The sequence below is a fragment of the Mustela nigripes genome, chromosome 1 (assembly GCF_022355385.1).
Source record: "Mustela nigripes isolate SB6536 chromosome 1, MUSNIG.SB6536, whole genome shotgun sequence".
Taxonomy (NCBI): Eukaryota; Metazoa; Chordata; class Mammalia; order Carnivora; family Mustelidae; genus Mustela; species Mustela nigripes.
The window spans coordinates 40218141-40234264 of record NC_081557.1 but is presented as its reverse complement, the minus strand read 5'-3'; the positions used below and the strand labels follow the sequence as shown (position 1 = coordinate 40234264).

The window sequence follows — 16124 nt, the reverse complement described above, 5'->3', positions numbered from 1 at the left end:
ACACCTTTTCACATAGCTTTAAAATCACCTGAAATCTTGTTACATGATGACAACATTATTTAACCCTTATTGTATTTTAACTAACTTTTTCTTTTATTACAGTATGAAAACTGCCTCAGAAAGTTCTATAAGCACCAGAACACTGAAGTTGTGCTGTATTTGGCCCGGGCCCTCTTCAAGTGTGGCAAGTTACAGGAGTGCAAACAGACTTTGCTAAAGGTAAAAAGGAAAACTTATTATTCTCATTTAGTTCTGTGCTGCATTGTGGGGTATTTTTTTAATTCTCTTTTATGCATATATATATATATATACCTAACACTCTATTTGGCTAAAATCCTTTTCACATCATTCAGTCATATGAAGTATTTGCTTTGTTTCTTATTTATAGGCTAGACATGTGGCCCCCAGTGATACAGTACTTATGTTTAATGTGGCCTTGGTCCTGCAAAGGTTAGCTACCTCTGTTCTGAAAGATGAAAAGAGTAATCTGAAGGAAGTACTTAATGCTGTGAAAGAACTGGAGCTTGCACATAGGTAAAGAATTTTGTAGAAACAACTTTTGAAATGCTTTGTTTCTTTAAATCCATTTGTTTTGGGACACCTAGGTGGCTTAGTCTGTTAAGCGTCTGCCTTCGGCTCAAGACCGAGTCCCACATCTGGCTCCTTGTTCAGCAGGGAGCCTGCCTCTCCCTCTGCCTGCCGCTCCCCCTGCTTGTGCTCTCTCTCTGGCCAATAAATAAATAAGATCATAAATCAGTCAATCTGTCCATCCGTCTCAAAAGGTGCCAAGAAACACTTTGTCAAGAGAATCATTTTCTATTTAGAAGCATTCTAGTGATTTTCAAGCCAAAGCAGACAGTTGCCACCTGGTGGCGCCAAACTGTAGTCAGGTTCCTGCCAGATTTGGCTCATGTAGCCTCCCCTAGAACTGGCGGACAAGCTTTGCAAGCTTGCCCAAGATTTTTATTACTCTAACAAAATGACCCTGCAGTTTACACACATGAAATTTTTAGGCTTCATTTATGTGGTTTTTCTACTTATACTGGTGTGTCTTTCATGGGATATGAATTTTCATTGGGCTAAGAATATTAAGTCCTATCCTCTTAAATATTGATTAGGTTTATTGAACTTAGCTCAAAATTTATGTACCTTCGTAGGATTTATTTGGTAATTCAGTTAGTAGTAAAATCAAAGCCTGAAATCTTTTCAGGTTTTGTCCAACCTTATTTAAATTCATATATAGGCATTTCTTGCCTTGCCTGATACATTGGTTGTGTTTTCATGGCCTGCATCTTTTAATCTCCATGCTGACATATTTAGTAAAAATGGTGTTTAGTAAATATTTGTTGCTTGAGCTGATTTTTGGTTATTTGTGGGTTTACCAATAATATTAAATATGACTACTTCATGAACTTGTATTTTATTAAACATATTGAGTGCTATATTGATGAGAGTTTTTTTTAAGTGAGTTTCACATATAATTTCTTGAGATGATAGCCTTTCATTTATCAAACAGGTTGGTATAAGTCAGTAAACTTGTTTGTAAACATGTAAACCTATTCTCAGGCTATTTTTGTAGAATAGATTAAAAATGGAAAAAGCCTTTCCTTAGAAATTTTTTTAAGTGAATTATTGTATTTTCTCATTCCATTTAGGTATTTCAGTTACTTGAGTAAAGTGGGAGACAAAATGAGATTCGATTTGGCCCTTGCTGCTACAGAAGCCAGGTAATGTTACTATTTCTGAAAGGTGACTTTGGATGGTGGCGGCAGTAATATCAGTGTGCTCTGGGTGGCCTTCCAGGGGTCAGTCCTCCTGCTCCTCTGTGGGGCTCCCCAGCCTGGGTCAAGGCTTTTTCCTAAGGGTCCTTTCAGGGAATATGACAGTTAATTTCATACAAGTATTTAAGTTGTGTGGAGAAAATCTTGACTCTTTGAGTCACGTGTGAAGATAATGTTGAAAATCTTTACATTTGTGCTTGGAGAGGACGCTTATACTTTGGAAAGTTACTGTAGTTGACAGTCTTGACTTTGAGAAACTAAGTTAATTTTGCTGATTAAAATACCCCTTAGATATCAGCTAAGAGAGTCCTGCTTCAGACTTTTTAGTTCATCTAAGGAAAAGAGATGTTCCGAGTTTCTGAGCAAAAAGTGTGTTAACTGCATTCATGTCTCTCTAAATCTGAAATTTTGTAGGCAGTGCTCTGACTTACTGAGCCAGGCCCAGTACCATGTGGCCCGGGCACGTAAACAAGATGAAGAGGAAAGGGAGTTACGAGCCAAACAGGAGCAAGAAAAGGAACTGTTAAGGCAGAAACTTCTTAAAGAACAGGTATTTATTGTGTTTGCTGTTATACTAGAACTTAAGAATTGTGTGCATACATAAATCTTGTATGTTAAAAAAGTAGTCCTTCTGATGGTCATCAGGATGTTTTTTTCAACATAATATTTTGATGCAGTGTTTTCCTATTCTTTTTCCCTCATAGGAAGAGAAACGTCTCAGAGAAAAGGAAGAGCAAAAGAAACTTTTGGAACAGCGGGCCCAGTATGTAGAGAAGACCAAAAATATTCTTATGTTTACTGGAGAGACCGAAGCAACAAAAGAAAAGAAAAGAGGTGGCGGTGGTGGAAGGGTAAGATGGCACTCCTGCTAGGACGGATGGCCGCAGGTCTGGCACTTGAGTCCCAGAAGTGAATATCGTTGTCTGTATTTACTCAGTGTTCAGTTCTTAAGTTTGACTTCCTTCTTTGCTAAGAGATAGCTTCCAACACAGTGCTTTCAGTGGTAGCCAGTACTTAAAAATGCATTCCAGTGTTAGTCTAGCACACTGTACCTTGTAGTGGCCTAAGTAGTTGATGATTTTTGACATCTGAGCAATTCATCCTAACTAGAAGTCTTTAACACTGGGCCTCATCAAGCACCCCTTCCTTGCAACTTGATAAATTAAAAAAAGGTCCTTTGTTTGTCAAATGACTGATAGGATCTGGCCTCATTCCACCAGCCAGGAGAGAACTGATTATAGTCTTGTTTGGATTTCAGCGTTCTAAAAAGGGAGGAGAGTTTGATGAATTTGTCAATGATGAGACCGATGACGACCTGCCTATATCCAAAAAGAAGAAGAGAAGAAAGGGCAGTGGTAGTGAACAAGAAGGCGAAGAAGAGGAGGGTGGTGAGAGAAAGAAGAAAAAGAGGAGAAGGTATTAACCAGGGTGTTGCGAATAGCCTCAGAAAGGTGACAGACAACCTCTCACCTGAATCTTCCTTGTGTTAGAATTTGTGAAACCTGGTGATCACTTGATCCACCCAGACCTTAAAGCCTTTTGTTCCCCACTTCCTATTTTGATCATAATAATCCTAAGATAGACCCCATCACCAAAGCCCCTGAGTACTTGGAGTTGCCACACATCTCCACAGCTTTCCTGTGAGAGCTGCAAGTTAGTCATCACTGCCTCTCTTATGTCTTCAAAATGGTAATATTTATGGGAAAATGTATGCTATGTAGAATGAGAACTGGGTGTATGCACCCTACCTGTCCACTTGCAATCTTAGGAAAGTCACTAAGCTCAGTTTCCTTTGTGTAAAATGGTAACGATGCCCACCTCAAGTTTTGCTAGATATATAAAGTGTGAATTAATGTAAAAGAAGGGCCTTTGAATCTTCCTGGTGCCATTTGCTGTTGAGATAAGTGGTACCCTTCCCAACCCTCACCTAGAGGTGCCCCTGAGCTGTCCTGTTCCTCTCTCACGGTGCTCCCCTGTCCAGGAACCTCCAGTTGGCTATACATGCTATGTATTCTAAAAATACATTCTTTCCCTGAAGTTAGCAAGACCTGTTCCTCTCAGCCCTTCATTACCTGTACTCGGGGAAGAACCTAATGAATTCATCCAGACACAGACCTGTGGAATGGAAGCTATGATAGGGCCTCAGTAGGCCCAGAATGAGTAACTGGGAAGGAAGGAAGAGGAGAGGAAAGATGTAAGATCTGGAGCCTGGGTCTTCCAGCCCATCTTCTGTCGCTCCACCAAGTACAAGAGTCAAGGTTATCTTAGATTAATAGGAGGACTCGACAGAGACGTGATTATTTGGTAGACATCACATAAATCCATGGTTTTTGCAGACTCCTGAGCTGTGTACAGCAATTGTAAATGATGGCCTCTGCCCTTGAGGAAGGACAGTGAGGTTGAGGGAGCATGTGTAGAAAGTAGTACTCAGAATGAGTGTGTGGCGATGACAAAGTAGTCTTAGAATATCTAGGTGTGAGTAAATCTTAACAGACTTTCTCTCGATGTCCGTCCGCTACATAAGACCTCCAAAGGGAGAAGAAGGATCCGACGATGATGAAACTGAAAATGGCCCCAAACCCAAAAAGCGCCGTCCCCCAAGAGCAGAGAAGAAGAAGGCTGTAAGTTTCTAACACTGTGGCTTTCATCCCCGTTGTTGGCAGGAAGGGTCACACTGCACCAGAATACATTCTTTCCTTGCAGTGTCTTCAAGCAGAAATGCTTCTTTTTGAAGTGTAATGGCTGCTGTTTGGGTTTTTTTTTTAATTTTTTAATTTTTTTTTATAAACATAAAATGTATTATTAGCCCCAGGGGTACAGGTCTGTGACACGCCAGGTTTACACACTTCACAGCACTCACCATAGCATATACCCTCCCCAGTGTCCATAACCCCACCACCCTCTCCCAACCCCCCCAACCCCCAGCAACCCTCAGTTTGTTTTGTGAGATTAAGAGTCTCTTATGGTTTGTCTCCCTCCCGATCCCATCTTGTTTCATTTATTCTTCTCCTACCCCTCCTAACCCCCCATGTTGCATCTCCACTTCCTCATATCAGGATATCATATGATGGGTGTCTTTCTCCGATTGACTTATTTCACTAAGCTTAATACCCTCTAGTTCCATCCAGGTCGTCGCAGATGGCAAGATTTCATTGCTGTTTGGTTTTATCATTACACTGCAAACTTAGTTTAACAAGACATCCTAATGTAATGTAACCTAAGAGTCTTAAATAATCTGTTATGTTTGGTCTTCTTTCTTCAGCCCAAGCCAGAACGTCTGCCTCCTTCAATGAAGGGCAAAATAAAGTCAAAAGCCATAATATCGTCAAGTGATGATTCTTCAGACGAAGATAAACTTAAAATTGCTGATGAAGGGTAGGAATTGTTCCCTTAGTGTATTCCCCTAATGAAAGATAAGAGTGGGCTGTGCCAAAGTGTTTTCTCTCCAGCTTCTTAGAATTTTCTGTCAAAGCTGGCAGAAACCTCAGCACACATCTTACTCTAACCCTGTCATTTTTGTCCTGTCACATGTTTGTCCCTCAGAGAAGAAAACCCATTTTGAGATCTTATTTCTCCATGGATATTAGCTGAAATTTCCTGGATTACCTCCTATTTTTTTTAATAGTGAATTTTTATTTTATTTTACAATATTTTACTCTTACTATTTTTTGCTGTTTTATTTATTTATTTTTTTTTTTAATTTGAATTTTAGGCAGTTAACATCCAGTGGAATATTGGTTTCTGGTGTAGAATTCAGTGGTTCATCGCTTAGGTACAACACCCAGTTCTCATCAGAAATGCCCTCCTTCATGCCCATCACCCATCTAGCTCATCTCCCACCCACATCCCTCCATCAACCCTGTTTGTTCTGTTATTAAGAGTCTCTCATGGCTTGTTTCCCTCTCCTTTTTTCTTTTCCCCCTTCCCATATGTTCATCTCTTTTCTTCCTTAAATTACACATATGACTGAGATCATATGGTATTTGTCTTTCTCTGACCGACTCATTTCACGTAGCTTAACATGTTCTAGCTCTGGATGGCATCCTTCTAAATGAAATGTATTGCTTTTGTTACACTACCAGGCCAGCTAAAACTGTTAGAGTAGTCTGCTTCTGGCCACTGGAGATGGGACTTTCCTGACTGTTTCCTTCGTTGTCAGGCAGTGGTGACTCAGCCCTGCCAGCTCCAGGAGGGGCTTTTCCTAGACCGCTTGTCCACTACTCTTCTTTAACTCATGGTGCACCTGGAGAAGCAGTCTTTGAGTTTACTTGTCCTAAACTTGTCCCTCAATTCCCCAACTTGAATTCGTAGACGGGGACTCTGAATGCTGTACGACACTATATTTCTTCTGATGGCCATCATTTCATTCATTCATTCCACAGTCACTTGCACATTCACTAAAAATTCCATGAGATAGTGTGCTGAGTGCACACTGTATCTGAGGGATACAGAGGAAAGAGTCATAGACTCTGCCGTCAAATTTATGCTTTAGAAGCAGTGGAGAATAACAGATAAGCCAAAAAACCACATTTTCGTGGGATAAGTGTTATCACTTACGGTTTCATTTATTGCTCTCCAGGGACAATACCTACTCTGGAGTTTGAGGGGAGGGTTGTAGGAGACAGGCTTTGTGAGAGGAAGGCTGTTTGAGCTGAGTCTTGGTTAGCATGTTGAGGGAGCTGAGGATGCTGGCGGGGTGCTGCCCTCCTGGGTAGCGAGCTCTAGGGAACCATCTGTAAAGACTTGCAGTTCTGTTTTCTCTGAAAACGCTGGCTGACCTACACTGTGGTTGCCTTACCCTTTGCCCACAGTGTTACCCCAGCCAGTGGTGAGAGGCATGCACGAGCAGAGCAATGAGGTGTGTGTTTTTAGAATGAGCATTGTTAAAATGTGTAGGCAGAAGGGTCCATGTGAGAGGCTGAGCTACTGCTAAACTATATTGGAGGTCAAGACCAAGTTGATTTGAGCCCCTTGTATCAGTTAAATTTGGTCCTGATCATCACAGAGTGTTTGCTTATTTGGCCAGGTAGAATGATAGCAGTTGGATTGTGAGAGGCCCACTGGCTTTTAGCATATATACAGAATGAATATACAGCGTCCTCCTCTCAGTCACTCTTCATGTCCACTCAGGGTGACCCGAGTTACGTATTGTACATCTAGGTTTCTTCTTTCAGATTTAAGCACAGAGAACCTTTCTTCAATCACGTGGAGATGGTTTCATTTCCAAACAGAGGAATATATTTCATCGTATTCTCCCTTCTTAAGACTGAACCCTGTGGGATTTAATATTCTTTTCCTGGAATATTTGTCATGGAAACCAAAACTAAGAAGTAGGCCACAAGAGAAGTATGTCCTCCTGTGCAAAGCTCTAGGCTGTGAGCACCTGTCACAGCAGTTAAGGGAATGCTCTGTGCTCCAAAGCCTCCAGGAAGCCAAGATTTCCTGGGTGCCACCACAATTCCAAGCATAGGTACAAGTCCCTTTCCTTTTAACCCATCAGCTGATAAGTAGGGTGGAACTCCAAGCAGAAGTAAGCAAGCTACAGAAGCCTTTTTAGCTCCAGCTTCTTCTCTGAATTAAGTCTTGTGCTGGTGGAAGGCCCTAGTGCATCCGTGGATCATGGATAGGAATGGTGCCTTTGCTCTTCAGGTGTCTGACAGGATGGCGTGAGTCCCACTCATCCAGCCTTGGGAGAGGGTTAATTGCTTGGAGTTGACAGCCAAGCAAGATCCTGGGTTTCACTTCAGCTGCTCTGAATTTGTTTATAAAAATTAATTATCCCTTTTCATAATTTTATGCATGAAATTGAGAAGTGCTTCATTCTGATGAAGGGTGCCTGGTATAAGCCATTGAGAATCCTCGCTTACTGTTTAAATGCTGTGTTATAATCAAAGTGCCATATTCTTTTTTCCTTTTAATCCTTTTTTTAAACTGTGAAATAGATCAAATTTACAAAACAGGACACAAAAAATGAACATCTGCGTAGACACCGTGCAGGTCATAAATAGAACATTTACTGCCCTGACATTTTCAAAGCATTCTCTGCTCTTTGAGTCTCCCATGGGGCAGTCTAACCAGTCCTTGTCTTTACCAGACATCACCGCACCAGCAACAGCAACAGCGACTCAGACGAGGGAGAGCCTCGGAAGAAGCACGCCTCTTCGGAGAGCGATTCCGATGGGAACCGGAGCAAGTCTGGCAGCGAGGCCGGCAGTCCCCGGAGGCCCCGCAGACAGCAGTCGGATGAGGATTCAGACAGTGACCAGCCAGCCAGAAAGAGAAGGCCCTCAGGTTCGGAGCAGTCCGACAACGAGTCTGTGCAGTCCGGGAGAAGCCGCTCTGGAGGCTCAGACGTGGACTCTCGCCCCGCTTCTCCGAGCGCCGAGTCCGAGCGTGATTCTGAGAGAGGCTCTGATAATGAGGGCTCTGGCCAGGGCTCTGGAAACGAATCTGAACCGGAGGGATCCAACAATGAGGCCTCAGATCGGGGCTCAGAACATGGGTCAGATGATAGTGACTAGGTTTTATTTCACAAATAAGCTTCATCTCGGGAGGAAACTTTTTTAATATATGAAAGCTGTGATAAAAACGTTTCAGATGTTTAGTCAAACAATTGTGAAATTTTTCCTAAGGCAGTTTTTTTTTCTACCCATTTGTATATTACTATGGCCCAAGAGATAACTTCCTGTGCTGGAGTCCAATATTTGAGTCTCTTGAGCAAATGAAGAACGTGACTATTCTTCATTATGGTACACTTCCACCTGACATATGTGAAAACTGCAGTAAAAATAAACCCAGATGCTAAACCATTCCTACAGAGGTTTGACTGAAACTGCCAGACGTCTCATCATCTTGTATGTTAAGCAGCATACTGTTTTGGTTTTTATTGCAATCTTTTACCGAGTGGTGCAAGAAACTTGGTATTAATGTCTTTGTTCCATTTTAAGTTGAGATTGCGAATATTTTTATTTTCTGGGCAAGGAGATATCTACTGTATAATTGCACCAAAGTCCAAGTGAAAGGAAGGTTTTCTTTAGTAGTGTAATGCTGCAGCCATGTAGATAAAATCACAAATATATGATTTGTTAGGTCAAATAAGATGTGGAAAAATGCTTTTCTGTTAGTAGAATGCAAAGACCTACATAAGCCACACAATAAAATTCTTTCGCCAACTTTTATGGGTAACATCGTGTCATTTGTATTTGCTCAGTACATTTGTATATGAAAATTTGGCATAAACTATGCAAATATTTGGAAGAACTAAGCTGAACTAAGCTGAAGATTTACTGGAAACTTCTATCATTTTTTTTAAGATTTTTTTTTTTTTTAAGATTTTTATTTATTTGAGAGAGCACAAGAGGGGTGAGGGGCAGAGGGAGAAGCAAACTCCCTGCTGAGGGATCTGGATGCAGGGCTAGATCCCAGGACTCTGGGATCATGGCCTGAGCTAAAGGCAGACACTTAACTGACTGAACCACTCAGTTGTCCCTAAAGATTTTTCTTTTTTTTTCTTAAGGTTTTATTTATTTGAGAGAGAAAGCACAAGCAGGGGGAGCGGCAGGTAGAGGGAAAAGCAGGCTCCCTGCCAAACAAGGAGCCAGTGGGACTTGATCCCAGGACCCCGGGATCACAACCTGAGCCAAAAGCCAACACCTAACAGACTGAGCCACCCAGGTGTTCCCTAAAGATTTTATTTTTAAGTAACCTCTAAACCCAACAGGGGCTCAGACTTATAACCCGGAGATCAAAAGTCTCATGCTCCACTGAACAAGCCAGCCAGGCACCCTAAAACTTCTATAATTCTTTATAGATTTGTGGCGTTTTTTTTTTAAGATACATACTAGTACTAATTTCATACTACTAGTTTATTTTCAATAAGTCAGTGACTAATAATTTATGAATAACATTTTTATATTGCACCACAGTTTGTAAAAAGCTGTAATTAGGGGCACCTGGGTGACTCAGTTAAGTTTCTGACTCTCAATTTCAGCGCAGGTCATGATCTCGGGGTCATGAGATCAAGTACCATGTCAGGCTCCACACTGGGCATGGAGCCTGCTTAAGATTCTCTTTCCTCCTCCCCTCTCACTTTCTCCCTCTCCCTCAAAATAAGTAAAACTTTTTGGGGTGCCTGGGTGGCTCAATCAGTTAAGTACCTTTGGCTCAGGTTATGATCTCAGGATCCTGGAATCGAGTCCCACGTTGGGCCCCCTGCTCTGTGGGGAGTCCGCTTCTCCCTCTCCCTCTGCCGTGTCGCTACCCCCTGCTTGTTGTCTCTCTCTCTCTCAAAATCTTTTTAAAAAATTAAAAAATAAAAATAAAAACCTTTAAAAAGGAAGCTGTAATTTAGTCAATAAGTATATTGGTGATTGAGAATGCAGAGATAAAATGACTTTCCTGCCAAAAATATAGTGAAGAAGTAAGTTCATTGTCCCTATGGTGTGAAGGTAATGTTAGCGCAGGTTGTGGGTGCAGAAGGGAGGAAGTCAAATCACGATTTCCTGAAGTTCGGAGACCTTCACTAACTCAAGGTACCAGGCAAGTGAAGAGTCAAGAGAGGGCGTTTGAGGCCATGAGAGGTGGAACTAGAATGTAAGGGAACTAGAATGTTCGAGGCCGTATGACGGTCTGCCTTTGCAAGGTGAAGGGCCTGCGATTCAGAAGTTCACGCAGCTGGTGAAGGGGAGATTTGAACCTGAATCCAGGCCTCTCTGCTCTTTCCAATATGTCACGTATAACAAGGTGAACTGCTTAATCCCCGAGTGACAAAAATCTAAGTTTATTTATTTATTTTAAAGATTTTATTTACTTTTTTGACAGAGAGATCACAAGTAGGCCAAGAGAGAAGGGAAGCAGGCTCCCCGCTGAGCAGAGAGCCCAACGCAGGGCTCAATCCTAGGACCCTGAGATCATAACCTGAGCTGAAGGCAGAGGCTTAACCCACTAAGCCACCCAGGTGCCCCAAAAATCTAAATTTAAAAACATTTCCCAGCCAATGACTCAACATCAAGCAGTAATGAAAGCATGTTGGTAGAAAGTCCTTCAGAGAGCTATTTATGGACGAGGGATTTAACGTAATACTGTTTCCCTACTTCACGTTTTGGTTCCAAAGGTGCTTTTTAGTACATGTCTCTCTTTCTCAAGTGAATAAATAAATATTTGAGAAAATAATAAGACTGGGGTGCCTGGGTGGCTCAGTGGGTTAAGCTGCTGCCTTCCGCTCAGGTCATGATCCCAGGGTCCTGGAATTGAGTCCTGCATCGGGCTCTCTGCTCAGCGGGGAGCCTGCTTCCTCCTCTCTCTCTCTCTGCCTGCCTCTCTGCCTCCTTGTGATCTCTGTCAAATAAATAAATAAAATCTTTAAAAAAAAAAAAAGAAAATAATAAGGCCGCCTGGGTGGTTCAGTCGGTTAAGCGTCTGCTTTCGGCTCAGGTCATGATCCCAGAGTCCCGGAATTGAGTCCTGCTTTGGGCTCCCTCTGCCTGTCATTCCCCCTGCTTGTGCTCCCTCCCTCTCTGTCAGATAAGTAACTAAACTCTTTTAAAAAAAGAAAATAATAATAATAATACTATATCTTAAAGTTACCATCAAGAAAAAAAAATGTTAACAATATCCGATGACTCTTGAAACTCATCATTGAATCCTGCCCTAGTTCTTGGTTTTCTCTCAAACCTTCCTGATTATCCAAGCCACCTATTTTATGTTTCATAGCTCCCAGTAGCTGGGATGTGCCAAGACCTGTCACTGTCCTAAAGGGGATGATCCCAGAGGACACCTAGATTCAGGCTGATTGAAAGCCAGAGCCTCAGGTGGCAGCAATGATGACTAGCTAGTAGGTCTCTTTCACAGGAGGACTGAGTTCTGGGTCCATTGCCTATTGTTGTGCCCTGCGGCTGGTAGCTACTTATGATATCAGACAGCTGTAGCCAAGCAGAGAGAACAAAGATTGCTTCCACTGGCCTCCATTCCAGAGACCGCAATCAGTGGCCAGACCCAAGCTCCGGAACAAGCAAGCGGCCATCTTTCTCAGAAAGACGGGTTTGTGTTGCAGTGTGCTCTCTGCAGTAGCCAGAACAGCTCTGAAGCTTACAGACCCCCGAGCCCCAGGAACGTAGGTGCCCCTGGCACCCAGAGCCAGGAGATCAAGGGGCAGCCCCTGGGCTACCAGCATAAAAAGTAGGGCACCGTAAAAACCATGCACCAGATGCAGGTTGAAGCTCGTCTCCAGGATGCAGAGCAGAGGGGGGAAATGAAGACAGTGCCCCAAAGATATCCAGGAGACAGTAGAGAGTGCCCGCTGGTTTCCTTCTGTCCAGAGGGTACCCCAGCAGGCCCCTGCCTCCAGGTCCCATGCTTTAAAATTAGCAAATGAGCTGTTCTCACGGAAGGACCGAGCAATTTCCAAAGGCTCTTCTGCGCTGGGCTGTGGGGTGAGTGAGTCTCACGTGTGAGAGTGAGTCTTAGTCCAACAACTAAGAGCTGTTTCTCAGTTTGTGGCAATCCCACAGGTCTTTTGGGCTTAAACCTTGTTGGTTTTCAAAACTAGCTGTTTTGGGGGGCTCGTCTTTCAGGAGCAGGTCTTAGAAGTTGGGGAGCCCAGTATGGGTACCAACTCAGGGAGAAGCTCTGGGTTTTTGAGTTCCCTCCCAATTGTCCGTTGCTGTTGAGGGATGGCAGGTGAGGGGGTTGGGGGTTGAGAGGGTTGGGTGGGGAGGTGAGGGGGTCGGGGGCTAGGGCGTAATGGTGAGGTTTCTCACCCTCTCCTACCCACTTTGATGTGATTATTTTTTCCCCATGTGCTAGATGTGAAGGGGTCCCTCTGCTAGTTTGGGGGTTTTTTTTCAGAGCACGTTCCATGGGTAACTGTAGGTTTAGTGTATCCATGGCGGGGGTGGGGAGGGGGTGAGTTCAGAATCCCGCCATGTCGCCATCTTGAGCGCGCACCTCAGCCTTCCACTTCTTAGTGGGAGTGGCTGTTAGCAGGAGAGGCGGCCAGGGATAGCTCGTTAGGAGCAGAAATCCTGCAATCCAGGTGTCCTCAAATGGAATCTCCCTTTGTGATGCTGACAAGCCCTGTAACCTTGAGGAAGTTACTTCCCCAGTTGAGTCGCTTTCCATTTTATACAAAAGCCATCTCTGCTCCATGTTCTTTTTCTTTTCTTTCTTTCTTTCTTTTTTAAGATTTATCTATTTGAGAGCAAGCAAGCATGCATGGTGGGGAGAGGGGGAGAGAATTTCAAGCAGCCTCCCTGCTCAATGCTCACGGCAGGGCCCCCAACACGGGGCTCGATGTCATGCCCCTGAGACTCAAACCCTAGGCAAAATCAAGTCAGACACTTGACAGATGGTGCCACCCAGGCGCCCCTCTCCTACATGGTAAGTTTTTTGAGAACTTCAAATGGCTCTGTATAACTAGAGAATGTGATTGGCATTGGCCTTCAAGTTAATTCAGAACTAGACGAAGTACCACAACTACTGGAGCTATTAAACTTTGAAACAAATTTTGCTTAAGTTTAGGCAAGAAAACCCACTTTGTTATTCTGACTGAATCACAATCACTTCCTTTGCTAAAATTGCTATTTTTGGGGGCGCCTGGGTGGCTCAGTCATTGGGCATCTGCCTTCAGCTCGGGTTGTGATCTCGGTCTTGGGATCGGGCTCCCTGCTTGGCGGGAAGCCTGATTCTCCCTCTCCTACTCCCCCTGCTTGTGTTCCCTCTCTTACTGTGTCTCTCTCTGTCAAATAAATAAATAAAATCTTTTTTAAAAATTGCTATTTTTATGGCGTGGGTTTTCTGAAGCGGGCAGCTTTGCCTTTATAGCGAAAGGCTATATGTAGCTCCTACAATTGCTATGAGAGTTATTATGAAGGCAGGTTCAGCAGTGAGCCTGTGAGGAACTGCCAAAGTCCTCCCTGTGTCTGAATGGGGTCTGAAGGTCTCGACCTGTTTGCCAAGCTCGCTGAACTTGTTGAGACTAAGTGGGGACTAGGTCAGCTACACTTTCATAGATCATCTATAAAAACAAATTCTTGGCTTCTGCCTAGTTCTTCTGGAAACAATTATTTTCTTAAAGATTTTGTTTAATAGAGAAAGAGCATGAGTAGGGGGAGGGGCAGAGGGAGAGAGGGGTTGAACACAGAGCCTGATCCAGGGCTAGATTCCAGGACCCCAAGATCATGACATGAGCTGAAATCAGGAGCTGGGCACTTAACCGACTGAGCCACCCAGGCGCCCCTGGAGAAAAATATTTTTAATCTCCAGGAAATGTGACTTTCCTGGAGCTTTCTAAGTATCCCTTGTTTTGATTTTACTAACAAACAATTTCTTCCCTGGGAAAGTAAGTACCCAATAGAGTCAAGATAGACCTTTTAAAGGAGACTAATATCCACTTCTATAACCAGAATTTGGAGCACAGCCTGGTGCATTTTTCCCCCCAAAGGTAGTTTCTGATGCTTTGCCTTTTGGGAGTGTTTGCACTGTATAGGTCTGTCACAAGCTCACTGTGCACATCGGGGCCACGGGGAAGGGTATATGCTGCAGACCCCTCAAGTTCATCCAGACCTCAGTGCCTCCTCCACTGATGTGGGAGGAGCAAACCTACAGACGGTCGTGGGGCCTCACTTGGCATCGGGCCTTGGCTTCCAGCCCCACTCTGACACTCACACTGATGGGACGAAGCACTTCACTCTTCAGCATCAGCAGCCCTATTTATACACTAAGCTTGTTTGAGGGTGCCTGGGTGGCTCAGTCAGTTAACCGTCTGCCTTCCACTCAGGTCATGGTCCCGAGGCCCTGGGATTGAGTCCTGCATTGGGCTCCTTGCTAGGCAGGGACCCTGCTTCTCCCTCTCCCTCTGCTTGCCTGCTTATACTATCTCTCTCTCTCTCTCTCAAATAAATCTAAAAAAAAAAAATAATAATGCTGTTTGAGATCCTTTTAAGTTACACATTCTAGGGTCATGGCAGAGAATTTTGAACGGACTGTCTAGTCTACTGCAACTGTCTGGGTAACGAGGTCTTTCTGTTCCAAGGAACTGGAAACCATGTCTGCTATTTCAAGCCTAGTTTTTCCATAGATACAGATTATATTTTTTTGCATATGAAATTATATATTTGCTCTTGATTTTTGCTTTTCTTTATTCTGTTTACTGCAGACAAAATGTTTTTGTAACATTTGTTCTTCTGAACATACTGAGTTTTAGAAAATATCTCAAATTTTTATGCATTTTCCTTGACCTGGCTGATGTATTCTAGATTGCTACCATGGTCACCCTCCAGGGGCCCATCGTACGTGTTGGTGCTGTCCACTGCTAAGGTGTGAAGAGAACGCTTACTGGGTGCAAGACACTGGGGCTGAATTTTGAAATGTCTTATCCAGAAGTCACTGAATTCGTGAATTCACCTTCTGGTCAATTCTGTGTCCAAAATCTCTAATCCAGTGTGGCCCCCCCAGCGTGTTGTCCCCGAAACACTAGTCCCCAAAGAGATTCCTTAAAAAAAAAATTCTATAGCCATATAAGTGAGGAAAATGCTGAATTCTATAGTCCTTTGCAGTTAGGATGCTTTCGGTGATAAACCACAGAAAATGCTATTTCAAACTGTTCTAAAAATTAAGATTATTGTGTCCTGGGGCGCCTGGGTGGCTCAGTGGGTTAAGCCGCTGCCTTCGGCTCAGGTCATGATCTCAGGGTCCTGGGATCGAGTCCCACATCGGGCTCTCTGCTCAGCAGGGAGCCGGCTTCCTCCTCTCTCTCTGCCTGCCTCTCTGCCTGCTTGTGATCTCTGTCTGTCAAATAAATAAATAAAATCCTTAAAAAAAAAAAAAAAAGGTTTTTGTGGCCGGGGGGGGGGGGGGGGGGGGGGGGGGGGGGGCAGTTCAGTCAGAGGACCATATTGTCAAAAACTCTGCTTCATTCACTCATGTATGATGCATATGGAAGAAGGTGTGATGTAGTAAATATAAACACAATACCTCTAGCCCTCGCAGAGTCTGCCTATATACCCTTCCTCACTTGTGCCCCACTCCATCCCGCATTTGATACCTCTAAATGGTATTTACCCCTCTTTTGATGATCCAGGGTCATGATTCAAGCATTGGCTGCTGTTGTGTGCTCCTATAGAAAGGGAGGTACCTCAGGCTGTGAACAGCCTTTGCCCCAAACCACCTCAGACTCTCTGGATTGAAATAATGTCTTCATAGGTCCACAGGAGTGAGTGAACTCAAGAGCAGGGATTCTGTCTTTTTCATTTCCCAAGAGCCAGACCTAAGACTTGACAAGAAGTAGGTACTCATTTACATTTTGTTCTTAAAATCTAAAACTGAGGAGTGCCTGAGTGGCTCAGT

General features: G+C 43.5%; 1 protein-coding gene across 1 annotated transcript in view; it reads left to right on the top strand.

Moving 5' to 3' along the window:
* The window catches only part of CTR9 (CTR9 homolog, Paf1/RNA polymerase II complex component), a 28601-nt gene extending 19644 nt beyond the window's left edge, over positions 1 to 8957 (top strand). Inside the window, exons 17-25 of the mRNA XM_059408230.1 lie at positions 103 to 219; positions 389 to 534; positions 1656 to 1727; positions 2196 to 2331; positions 2486 to 2632; positions 3040 to 3197; positions 4306 to 4402; positions 5044 to 5156; positions 7876 to 8957. Coding sequence (XP_059264213.1) covers positions 103 to 219; positions 389 to 534; positions 1656 to 1727; positions 2196 to 2331; positions 2486 to 2632; positions 3040 to 3197; positions 4306 to 4402; positions 5044 to 5156; positions 7876 to 8302 — 1413 coding nt within the window. The 3' untranslated portion in view covers positions 8303 to 8957. The remainder of the gene's footprint in view (positions 1 to 102; positions 220 to 388; positions 535 to 1655; positions 1728 to 2195; positions 2332 to 2485; positions 2633 to 3039; positions 3198 to 4305; positions 4403 to 5043; positions 5157 to 7875) is intronic.
* Positions 8958 to 16124: the final 7167 nt, after the last annotated feature.